The sequence below is a fragment of the Chiloscyllium plagiosum genome, unplaced genomic scaffold, assembly GCF_037043375.1.
Source record: "Chiloscyllium plagiosum isolate Xiang-an unplaced genomic scaffold, Cpla_swu_hap1 HiC_scaffold_31, whole genome shotgun sequence".
NCBI classification, from domain to species: Eukaryota; Metazoa; Chordata; class Chondrichthyes; order Orectolobiformes; family Hemiscylliidae; genus Chiloscyllium; species Chiloscyllium plagiosum.
In genome coordinates, this window is record NW_028270169.1 from 9,094,541 (window position 1) to 9,107,673 (window position 13,133).

The 13,133-nt window shown below is 41.7% G+C and overlaps 1 protein-coding gene across 3 annotated transcripts in view; it reads right to left on the reverse strand.

Annotated features, from left to right (window-relative positions):
* Positions 1-13,133, reverse strand: part of LOC122563897 (uncharacterized) — a 150,304-nt gene that overhangs the window by 130,540 nt on the left and 6,631 nt on the right. For 2 of the 3 annotated variants that reach the window (XM_087977205.1, XM_087977207.1), the window contains exons 1-2: positions 3,949-4,075; positions 2,803-2,959 (exon numbers count right to left, since the gene is read on the reverse strand). In XM_087977205.1, coding sequence (XP_087833331.1) covers positions 2,803-2,883 — 81 coding nt within the window. In that variant the 5' untranslated portion in view covers positions 2,884-2,959; positions 3,949-4,075. Of the gene's footprint in view, positions 1-2,802; positions 2,960-3,948; positions 4,076-13,133 lie in introns of those variants that run through there. The other variant, XM_087977206.1, reaches the window with a different exon arrangement.

Consider the following 13,133-nt stretch of genomic DNA (forward strand, 5'->3'; position numbering starts at 1 on the left):
TTTATTTAAGAAAGGCATTACAGACAAGTGAGCCTGATGTCACTGGTGAATAAGTTGTTGAGGGGATTCTGAAAAACATGATCCTCATGCATTCAGAAAGGCAAGAACTGATTTTGAATAGTCAGCATGGCTTTGTGAAACTCACGTTTCACAAACTTGACTGAGTTTTTTGAAGAGATGACCGATAAGGTAAAACAAGACAGAGTGGCAGACATTGTCTATGTATACTTTAATAAAGCCTTCAACAAGGTTCTGCATTTAGAATGGTTAGTAAGTCAAATCAGATGGGATCCAAACAGCGTGAGCTAAGTGCATACAAATTGGCTTTACGGGAGGAGACAGAGGGCAATGGTAGAGGGCTGTTGTTCAGACTAGAGATCTGTGACCAGCAATGTGCCACAAGGATCGGTGCTGGGTCAACTGTTGTTTGTCATTTATAGAAACAATTTGGATGAAAATATAGGAAGCATGATCACTAAGTTTGCAGATGACACCAAAGTTGGTGACACAGTGGGCAGTGGAGAAGATTTTCTAAGAGTACAACGGGAACTTGATCAACTGGGCCAGTGGTCCGAAGAATGGCAGATAAAGCTTCATTTAGATAAATGCGAGGTGTTGCAGTTTGGTAAGACAAAGAGTCCACATTTCAGGGCTGGACTTAGTTAATGGTAGGGTCCTGGGGAACAGAGATACCTAAGATACCTAAGGGTTCAGGTATACAGTTCCTTCAAAGTAGTGTCATAGGTAGACAAAGTGGCGAAGAAGGTGTTTAGCCCGTTTGCCCTCATCGGTCATAGCATTGAGTACAGCAGTTGGGACGTCATGTTACAGCTGTACAAGACATTGGTAAGATATTTGGAGTGTTGTGTACAATTCTGGTCGCCCTACTATATGCAGGATGTTGTTAAACTTGAAAGGGTTCAGAAAAGATTTACAAGTACATTACTGAGACCAGAAGGTTTGAGTTATAAGGGCAGGCTGCATAGGTTGGGATTCTTTTTCGCATGGAATGTAGGAGGCTGAGAGGTGACCTTATGGAGGTTTATAAAATCATGAGGAGCATAGATAAGATGAATTGCCAAGATCTTTTCACAGGGTAGGGGAGTCAAAAACCGGCAAGCATAGGATTAAGGTGAGAAGGGAAAGAGTTAAAAGGTCCTGAGGGGCATCTTTTTCATACAGAGTGTGCTGAATATATGGAACGAGCTGCCAAATGAAGTGATAGAGGGGAGTATAATTATATCATTTACAAGACACTTGGACAGGTACGTGGATAGGAAAGGTATAGAGGAACATGGGCCAAACACAGACAAATGGGACTAGTTTAGTTTAGGAAACCAGGTTGTCATGGTTGAGCTGGGCAGAAGGGTCTGTTTCCATGTTGTATGACTCTATACCTCACCATCAGCTTCTGAACGGCAATTGGGTTGGGCAATAAATGCTAGCCTAGCCATTGACACGCACATCCTGTACATTAATTTTAAAAAGTAGTTAGGATAGAGTGTGGCTTTGAGAGTAACCTGCACGTGATGACATTCCTATGTTTCTTTTGCACTTGTTCAAGATGGTAGAGGTCATATGTTTGGAAGGGGCTGTTGAAGGAGACTCGTTGAGTTGCTGCTCTATATCTTGTATATGGTATATGCTGTTAGACTATGCATTGGTGGTATATGGAGTTAATGTTTAGATTGGTGGATAGGGCACTGATCCGACCAATGGCTTTGTCTTGAATTGTGTTGAGCTTCTTGAATGTTCTTGGAATCACACATCCAGGAAAGTGGAGATTACTCTATCACACTGCTGACTCATGCCTTGTTGATGACGAACAGTGGATGAGTTACTTGCTACACAACCTCCAGCCAAATGACTGGAATGCTCTTACATCTGCAATATTAAATGGCTGGTCCAGTTGGGAATCCACTAATCCAAATAACCAAATCAAACAAAATTAATATAAACAGTCCCTTTGGGACAGAGTAGAGAAAATCAAATTGTCAAAAGGAAAGTTATCAAATGTAAATCAAGACATCACTTTGTGGTATAATGAGACAAGCCAGCTGATGCAGTGGTGATCTTTCACAGAGGGCACTATTTAGTTTCTGCACAATGATAACCCCCAGGATATTGACAAGGTAAATTCAGCTATGATAACACTACTGAATGTCAAGAGGAGGTAGCTAAATATTCTCTTGTTGAAGTTGCTCATTACCTAGCAATGTGGTGAATGGTGACAATGATTTCCTTCAACTTTGCTCTTGGGAAGCTAGATGACATTTTGGTTTATAAGAGTGATATGGCCTGTAGTGTACAATCTATTACTGCTCTGCTACTAAGGAAGGGTTATTCCTACACCTGGCCTGAGGCCACATCTAAGGGTTGTCTATTGAAGGGTATTCAGACTAGAAGGTGAAATAAACATCTGCAGGTAAGAAAGGAACATCTGGGAAGTGATTGCCTTTTTTTGTTTGAATATTTTGAAGCTTTTTAACAGGTAGATTCAGCCTATGCACGGTAAGGTGGACCAATAACTGAAGGGAGATATTCCCAGACATACTGCCAGGTACACCAGATTGCCTGGATACAGAAAATTAGGAAGTCCATCACAGAGTGCCACTGTCGGACATCCTTCAGATTTCCCTCCATTTAAATGGCATTTCTTTACATACAGGTGCTCTAACCATTAGTATTTTCCAGCATTCACCATATATCCTGATGTAAATCCAGGAGATTTCTCCCTATGATTAAATACTCCTTTCATGCTTCATAGAGATTTATGAATTATGAAATCCAGTAATGTCTTACCTTGTGCCATGGTCTCCCGGGCAATAATGTTGCTTGGAGACTAGAGTCCAGCCAATCCACATTGAAAGGATGATAATTCATGGTAAATCCCTGATGATATTCAGAGTTTCTTGAGATATTGAACTGCTATCAATGATTTTTAAAGTCCAAATGTCAACTGCAACATAAACAATAACCTCCTGACAAGTTAGTCTAGTTTCATGAAATGCTATACAGTAGATCTTCAAAATAAATGACACTTGGCAACAGTATCAACATAATACACAAATTATGAAAAGCCACTTGAAACCATTTTATTTTTGCAACTTTTTTTATATTTTGGCTCAGGTATCTACTTGCAGAATACCTCAATTAAATGGTCACTTGTCATTGTGCGCAGTGTGATAGTACAAGCTGATAGGCCTTTTACCTATAAGGATATTACAGCCAACACTGAATTTGCTTTTGCCCAACATTCACGTGAAAATTTCACAGGATAGCAACTTCCTCCATTGGGATAATAGGTGTACCGAGGAAATGGTTCAACAAACTATAATAACTTGCATTCATGTAACGCCTCTAAGATACACAAAACACCACTGACACACATAAAGATACATTAGAACATGCAAGTTTAAAGGAACATGTTAAAACAGACAAATATATTGAGATTTAGAGAGGGAATTCCAGAGCTTAGCACAGAAGCAGCTGAAGGTTCTGTGTGAATGGCGGAGTAATGAGAATCCAGGATCTGCAAGTGGCCACAATTGGAAGTATGCAGAGAGATTAGAGGGTTGTGGACGGGTGGATGTTATAGAGATAAGGAGAATAAGGAGCCAGGTTTGAGCAGACTCTGCGGTTTCAAATGAAGTGTTCCTCTATCCCTGGATTTTGTTTCAAAAGTTTGGTCATTGACCGTATTGTTGACACTCAATATTAAGCCTATGCACAAGGAGCTTTGTTTGGGCAACAGTCATGGTAGAATGAAAACTACTATGCGAAAACAAAGCCTACCTATATTTACCCAATGGACGTTGTGCCCTAATATACATCTTACCACTTTTTACCCTCCACCATGAAGTACCTGAAGTAAATGATGAATGGAATGCCCACTAATATGCAAATCAGTACAGAACAAAAGTAGAGGAAAAACAAAACAGGACTTACACAATGTCTTCCATCAACAAACCTGGTGGTCCAGGTTGCTGGGAGATCTTATTCCTGGCTGGGGTGTTGAAATGGCCCTAGATCAGGTAAGTGACCTTGCATATGACATCGAAAAACTTGCCAACTCAACTGCCCATGCTCTGAATCTGGTGATCAAAGAGTTACAGGAGACCCAGATGATGACGCTACAGAATCGGTTAGTGCTAGATTTCCTCCTTGCTAAAGAAGGAGGCGCTTGTTCAGTCATTGGCCAAAGGTTCTTAATTATCTCATCTTTCCTGGCCATACTTTTTTGCTAATGTGCAGCAAATGTGTTCTGTAATTCAAAATTACATTTTATTCTAAATGTTTAAAGACAACATTTAAGGCTATAAACTTTCTCAGCCTCTGCCACACTATGTTTGAGTCCAAAGTGACTTATTTGGAATTTTGTTTTTATTTATCAGACCACAATGGGCTTCACTGGCTGGGATGGCCCATGCCTAACTGCCAGCAAAGATGGTGGTGAACTGCCACTTTGAACCGCTGCAGTGCACAGGAAATGGGCACACCCAGAGCTGCAAGGAGGAGAGTTCCAGGATCTTGGATCACAGTTAGTTTGCAAACTGTTAACTCTAAGAAATAAACAAAACTGGAATTACAATAATAACAATAAAACAACAATTTCATTTCTATGGCACCATTACACTAGTCAAGATTAATTTCACAGCTCTTCAGACACAATTTGTCACTAAAGACACTTAAGAAAACAAAAACTAGTTCTGAGGTGTTCTAGAGATTAACCTGTTCTCGAGGTTAGATCACGCACTTAAAACCCAAACCCCCAGGTCTCCTGATTCAGAGATAGGGTCATTACCATTGCACCACAAGAATCCACAAGTTATCTTCTCTGTTTTCTGGTTTAGATATTTTCTAATCAACATGTTCAGAGATATTGTTCATTAAATAACTACTCTGGCTGGTATACTGTCACCAAATCACCCTTTATTTACATGTGCACAGGGTCAGTCCGTGAAGTGAGGAAATTTAAAATCTCCGATTTATTTTTTTAAATGGGAAGACACCTATAGAATCAGTCTAAATCTATTTTTTCAATTTTATTAGAAGATGCAGTTTACAAAAAATTAACAGCTGTATACAGAGAAACCGCAATTTTACAAGGCAGATGAGCAGCAAAGCCATGCTCCCAAACCCTATCGTTCAACCAGTTTTCAGGGAAATGAGGACAAAACTCAAATCCCTAAATCTCCTATTTCTTTCTTCTCTCATTTTTTTACCCCCACACTACCGCCTAATTGTGGTAGTGCTTATTTTTTCCCCAGCACCCATGTTGTGTGTGCAGGTGTAAGAATCTCCTATTTATTTATTTTTTTCTGTCTTTTTTTCCTCTGACACTCCTGTTCATGTTTTCTTTTTTTTAAAACCCCCACACTACCGCCTAACTGCAGTAGTGCTTATTTTTTCTCCAGCACCCATGTTGTGTGTGAATCTCCTATTTTTCTTCTTTTAGTGAACAGAACCCATGACACTATTTATGTTTTTTTCTTTTTTAAAAATTACCCCCCACACTACTGCCTAATTGCAGTAGTGCTTATTTTTTCCCCAGCACCCGTGTTGTGTGTGAATCTCCTATTTGTTTTAGCAGAATGTCTGATCCTCCTGTTCTTTTTTCCTTCTTATTACCCCCACACTACCGCCTAACTGCGGTGACACTCCCCTTTTTTCTTTTTATTTACCCCCACACAACCGTCTAATTACAGTAGTGCTTATTTTCTTCCCCCACCACCCATGTTGTGTGTGAATCTCCTATTATTTATTTTTTCTCTTTTTTCTTTTTTATTCTTTTCTTTTTTTTCCCGATTTTTCTTTTTTTCCCTTTTTAACCCGCACACAACCGCCTAATTGCAGTAGTGCTTATTTTCTTCCCCCAGCACCCATGTTGTGTGTGAATATCCTATTTAAATCTGTTTCACACGGCTACCTGATTGGCCAAGGTTAACAACCCAATCAAAAATCTCACAGTCAATGAGATCCACCTGGTTCCAATCACTACATTCCTCCACCAAGGCCAAGGCCAGGGCCAGGTCTTTCTCTTGTAGCTTTTCCTGCGATGATTTCATCCTGGATCTGGTTCCTCTGACACGGGTGGCGTGCACTGGACCGCAACCGACCTTTAGAGGTTTACAAAATTATGAGGGGCATGGATAGGATTAGTAGACAAAGTCTTTTCCCTGGGATCGGGGAGTCCAGAACTAGAGGGCATAGGTTTAGGGTGAGAGGGGAAAGATATAAAAGAGACCTAAGGGGCAACTTTTTCACGCAGAGGGTCGTACGTGTATGGAATGAGTTGCCAGAGGATGTGGTGGAGGCTGGTACAATTGCAACATTTAAGAGGCCCATTTGAATGGGTATATGAATAGGAAGGGTTTGGAGGGATATGGGCCGGGTGCTGACAGGTGGGACTAGATTGGGTTGGGATATCTGGTCGGCATGGACAGGTTGGACCAAAGGGTCTATTTCCATGCTGTACATCTCTATGACTCTAGCATCTGAAGCATCTTGGAAGAGTTTCCTCCTCCTTTTCTGATATCAAGACTGTGTGCATCGCATCACCAAGTTACCCTTTATTTACGTGTGCACGATGCACTGGCCAGCCAGCACGGAATCAGTCCCTGAACTGAGGAGATTCCCCTGTTTATATATTTGTTTTGGCTGTGGCCAGCCATCTTACAGTCAGTCCGAGAAGTCATAGAATCATGATGTACAGCACAGAAACAGACCCTTCGGTTCAACTCGTCCATGCCAACCAGATATCCCAACCTATTCGATTCCCATTTGCCAGCACTTGGCCCAAATCCCTCCAAACCCTTCCTATTCATATACCCATCCAGATGCCTTTTAAATGTTGCACTTGTATAAGCCTCTGCCACTTCCTCTGGCAGCTCATTCCATACATGCACCACCCTCTGTGAGAAACATTTGCCCCTTAGATCCCTTTTATATCTTTCCCCTCTCACCCTAAACTTATGCCCTCTAGTTTTCGACTCCCCAATCCCAGGGAAAAGACTTTGTCTATTTACCCTATCCATGCCCCTCATGATTTTATAAGGTCACCCCTCAGCCTCCAACACTTCAGGGAAAACAGCCCCAGCCTATTCAGCCTCTCCCCATTGCTCAAATCCTCCAACTCTGGCAATAGACTTGTAAATATTCCAAAAGTGGCTTAACCAACTTCCTATACAGCCACAACATGACCTCCCAACTACTATACTCAATGCTCTGACCAATAAAGGAAAGCATACCAAAAGCCTTTTTCACTATCCTATCTACCTGCGACTCTACTTTCAAGGAACTATGAATCTGCACTCCAAGGTCTCTTTGTTCAGCAACACTCTCTAGGACTTTACCATTAAGCGTATAGGTCCTGCTCTGATTTGCTTTTCCAAAATGCAGCACCTCACATTTATCTAATATAAACTCCATCTGCCACTCAACCCATTGGCCCATTGTAATATGAGGTAACCTTCTTCGCTGTCCATTACACCTCCAATTTTGGCCTCATTTGCAAGCTTACTAACTATACCTCCTACGTTCACATCCAAATCATTTATATAAATGGCAAAAAATAATGGACCCATGCCTCCAGTCTGAAAAGTAACCCTCCACCAACACCCTCTGTCTTCTACCTTTGAGTCAATTCTGTATCCAAATGGCTAGTTCTTGTATTCCATGAGATTTAACATTGCTAACCAGTCTCCCATAGGGAACCTTGTCAAACGCTTTACTGAAGTCCATATAGATCATGTCACCACTCTGCTCTCATCAATTCTCCGTGTTATTTCTTCAAAACACTCAATCACGTTCATGAGAAATGATTTTCCATGCACAAAGCCATGTTGACTAACCCTAATGAGTCTTTGCCTTTCCAAATACATGTACATCCTGTACCTCAGGATTCCCTCCAACAACTTGCCCATCACGGACATCAGGCTCACCAGTCTATAGTTCCCTGGCTTCTCCTTACCACCCTTCTTAAACAGTGGCACCACATTAGCCAACCTCCAGTCTTCCAGTATCTCAGCTATGACTATCAATGATACAAATATCTCAGCAATGCGCCCAGCAATCACTTGCCTAGCTTCCCAAGAGTTCTAGGTTACACCTGATCAGGCCCTAGAGATTTATCCACCTATATGCATTTCAAGCCATCTAGCACCTCCTCAGGTGTAAAAATTAACATTTTTCAAGATGTCACCATCTATTTCCCTACATTCTATATCTTTCATGTTCTTCTCCATTGTAAACACTGATGCAAAATACTTGTTTAATATCTTCCCCATTTCCTGTGGCTTCACAAAACAGCTGCCTTGCAGATCTTTGAGGGGCCACATTCTCTCCCTAGTTACCCTTTTGTCCTTAATGTATCTGTACAAAACCCTTTGGATTCTCCTTATCTCTATTTGCCAAAGCTATCTTGTGTCCCTTTTTGCCCTCCTAATTTCCCTCTTTAGTTTATCCCTACTGCCTTTATACTCCAAGGATTCACTCAATCTCTCCTATGTATACCTGACATATGCTTCCCTCTTCTTCTTAACCAAACCCTCGATTTCTCGGTCATCCAGCATTCCATTCATCTACCAGTCTTTCCTTTACCCTAACAGGAATATGCTCTCTCTGGACTCCGGTTATCTCATTTCTGAAGGCTTCTCATTTTCCAGCCATCCCTTTACCTGTGAACATCTGGCCCCAATCAGCTTTTGAAAGTTCTTGCCTAATACCATTAAAATTAGCCTTTCTCCAATTTAGAACTTCAAGTTTTGGATCCGGTCTATCCTTTTCTATCGTTATTTTAAAACTAGTACAATTATGGTTGCTGGCCCCAAAGTGCTCCCCCACTCTGTCACCTGCCCTGCCTTACTTCCCAAGAGTAGGTCAAGTTTTGTACCTTCTCTAGTAGGTACATCCACACACTGAATCAGAAAATGTTCTTCTACATACTTAACAAATTCCTCTCCATCTAAACCCTGAACACTATGGCAGTCCCAGTCCATGTTTGGAAAGTTAAAATCCCCTCTCGTAACCACCCTATTATTCTTACAGATAACTGAAATCTCCTTACAAATTTGTTTCTCAATTTCCCACTGACTATTAGGGGGTTTATAATATAATCCCAAGAAGGTGATCAACCCTTTCTTATTTCTCAGTTCCACCCAAATAACTTCCCTGGGTGTGTTTCCAGGAATATCCTCCCTAGGTACAGTGTAATGCTATCCCTTATCAAAAACACCATTCCCTCTCCTCTCTTGCCTCCCTTTCTATCCTTCCTATATCATTTGTATCCTGGAACATGAAGCTGCCAATCCTGTCCATCCCTGAGCCATGTTTCTCTAATTGCTATGATATCCCAGTCCCATGTTCCTAACCATGCCCTGAGTTCATCTGTCTTCCCTGATGGCCTCTTGCATTGAAATAAAATGCAGTTCAATGTATCAGTCCTACCTTGTTCTCTGCTTTGTACCTGCCTGCCCTGACTGTTTGACTCGTTTCTTTTCTCAACTGTACCAGTCTCATATTGATCTCTTTCCTCATTACCTCCCTGGGTCCTACCCCCTTCCTTGCTAGTTTAAATCCTCCTGAGCAGCTCTAGCAAGTCTCCCTGTCATTATATTAGTCCCCTTCCAATTCAGGTGCAATCCATCCTTTTTGTACAGAAGAGATTCCAATGATCCAAAAATGTGAACCCTTCTCCCATGCACCAGCTCTTCAGCCACGCATTCATCTGCTCTATCCTCCTATTCTTACCCTCACTAGCTCGTAGCACTGGGAGTAACTGAGATATTACTACCCTTGAGGACCTCCTTTTTAAATTCCTGCCTAACTTTCTATATTCTCACTTTAGAATCTCATCACTTTCCCTTCCTATGTCATTGGTTCCAATGTGTACAATGATCTCTTGCTTGTCCCTCTCCCCTTTGAGGACATTCTGCATTCTCTCTGAGACATCCTTGATATTGGTACCAAGGAGGCGACACACCATTCTGATTTTTCACTGCTGGCCACAGAAATGTCTGTCTGTGCCTCAAGGAGATTCTGAATCTCATGTTTTTTTTAACATTCCTTTCTTTTATTGATCCAGCTCCCTCAGAGGCAGCTCTCAGAGAGTCAGAACCTCTTGACATACTGTGTTTCTTTCTTTCCTCTGATACTCCTTTCTTTTTCTTTTCCTTTTTTCCTTTCCCCAGTGTACCGCCTAACAGCAGCAATCTCCTGTTTGTTTTTTCTTAAGGTGTACAAATCTTTATTCAATTTCCACCACCATAAAAAATCTCCTGTTTGTTTGCTTCTACTATCACCTAACTGAATCTCCTGTTTTTTTTTTCTTTTTTCTCTTTTTTTTGTCAGCTCTCAAGAGTGAACAGAATCTCTGACATTCCTGTTTATCTTTTTTTACTCCATACTACCGCCTAACTGCGGTAGTGCTTATTTTTCCCCAGCACCCATGTAATCTCCTGTTTGCTTTTTCTTTTTTTCAGAGCCAGCTTTCAGAGTGAACAGTGTTAGAAATGAAAAGAAGTGTTGTTTTTGCAGATATAAAAGAACATGAAGAAAAGGGGTCCAGCAGAAAGATTATTAACTCTGCAGGTACTATGGGAAGTGTATCTTTACTTTTAATTATGGTTAATTAAATTCTAATTCTGGAGTATAATATAAGCAAGTTAACTCTTTTAAAATAAGTTTTCAGCAAAAAAACTGAGATAACTAAAATGGCTGAGCTGTACAAAAATGAGCTGAAAATGTGTTGCTGGAAAAGCGCAGCAGGTCAGGCAGCATCCAAGGAACAGGAGAATCGACGTTTCGGGCATAAAAAGAAGGGCTTATGCCCGAAACGTCGATTCTCCTGTTTCTTGGATGCTGCCTGACCTGCTGCGCTTTTCCAGCAATACATTTTCAGCTCTGATCTCCAGCATCTGCAGTCCTCACTTTCTCCCTGTACAAAAATGATACAAAGTTGATGAAGTGTACGGAAAATGGAATGTACCAGCAGTATTGATACAAAATGTTAAACTATATCTTGATGTACTATCGACAAAATAATGAAAATGTCAGCACTAACAGGGAGGAAGGTTGCCAACATGGGGAAGGGGAAGTAAGGGTGGAGCGAAGATGGGCAGTTGTATAGCCTAGTAAGAGAGATTGGGTAATTCGGAATCTGGAGAGGTGACCTCACTCAGCTCAAAGGTATAATTGTAAACTAACCCAAGTCTAATTCGCTCAATTGCTTTGTGCAGTTGCAGCCCGTACTTGCAAGTCCGTAATAAATTGTCTTGTTTCCAGATTTGTTGGTCTCGTCTAAAATTTTATTGAGTTTGTTTCTAACAGATTTGGGTGCTCGTCCTGGGATCCCATGCTCCGGTCGCTCGGCAATTTCAGAAAAATCGGAGAAGGTGCACCCTGCCGATTTCGGCGGTCTCTACCTTCCTCCATTGCCGCGGCGGCTTGGGCGAGCGAGATCCAGACTGAGAGACCCTGGAAACAAGACGGGCAGACGTGATGCGGCGGGTTCGGTCGGGTAACTCTTATGGACTTAAGACCCGCATTCGCGGGTGGCCGGGATTTGCAGCAGTACTAGCTGTTTTGCCGTGGTTCTGGGTGCGCTGAGACATGGTGGTTTGATCGAGTAACTCTTATGAACTTAAGACCCGTACTCGGGTGGCTGGGATTTGCAGCATTACCTGCTGTTTTGCTGCGGTGCGAAGGGCACTAAGACATGGTGGTTCGGTCGGGTTACTCTTGTGTACATGAGACCCGGGTGAAGGTAAATTTTGGGCGACCTAGATTGACAACGGTTTTTTGCTGTCTGGTATTGCCGCAGGACGGGGTGTGCATTCGACCAGGTAACATTTGTGCACAGACCAAGGTATGAAAATTGACCTTTAAGTATTACCTTGGTGGTCGGTTCCGTACGAGAAGTATGGGGGAACTGGCAACTTAAAAAAATAGAGAATAAAGGTCTTTAATTGGCTAGATTAATCTAACAAGTAAGGTGTCTAACTGATTCGATCACCCAGCCTTAGACCAGTTATTAAGAGAGGAAACCCCCACGCGGAGATTAGGACCCTGAAGTGGGTGTGGAAGAAGGTAACACCGAACTTCAGAGAGGTTAATTAAAATTATATAAAGAAAACGGCCGAGTATTAAAATGGGAAATAAGAATAGCAATTCAGATGTAGAAAGAGATATGAGAGAGACATCCGAAGACTATATCCCAATGGACAGTCCTTGAGGAAAAATGCTAAGAGATTGGAAATACAATCCTTGGATGCGAGGAAAAGACAAAAAACAAATGATAACATTTTGTTGTTTTGAGTGGACTAAGGAAAGCATTAAAGCCCCAAATGTATTTTGGCCTAAATATGGGTCAGACGAGGATTGGTTATGTCAGGATTTAAATATATATGTAAATAGGAAACATAAGTGCTCCTATAAAGAATCTGACTACGCCGCCTGTTGGATAGGGAGCCCGAAAATTTTAATTCTGCAAAAGTCAAGAACGGAAGAAGGCACTGAGGAAACAAAGGATCCGCTGGGATCCTTTGTCAAGTTTACCCCATCTCCCATATAACAATGATAATAATGACCTGTCGTTTCCCTCTCCCACAGCACCCCCTCCGGTACAAGGACCTGAAAAAGGTCCAGGGGAAGACCTTCTCTTGAGTCCGATTAGAACGAGATCAGCAGTAAAAAGAAGTGAAGAGAGGGACATAGGCGGGGCATCGGCACAAATATATCGAGAAGTACCTGTTGGTAATGGCGAAATCGGATATGTTAATGCACCGCTGAAGTTAGGTCTTTCAAAAGAGAAATGAAAAGTTTGATTGAAGATCCAGTAGGATTGGCAGAACAGTTGGATCAATTCCTGGGACCGAATTTGTATACATGGGGTGAACTGATGAGTATTATGGGGACACTATTTTCAGGAGAAGAAAGGGGTATGATTAGAAGAGCTGCGCTTAGGGAATGGGAAAAGAGACACCCTGTGGGCGAGGGAGTAATACCAGCTGAAAACAAATTCCCCAATTTTTTGTAGTAAGACAAGACAAAGATGAAGCCCTGTCAGCTTTCTTGCAAAGGCTAAAAGAAGTCACTAGAAAATATTCGGGAATGAATCCTAATGATCCAGTAGC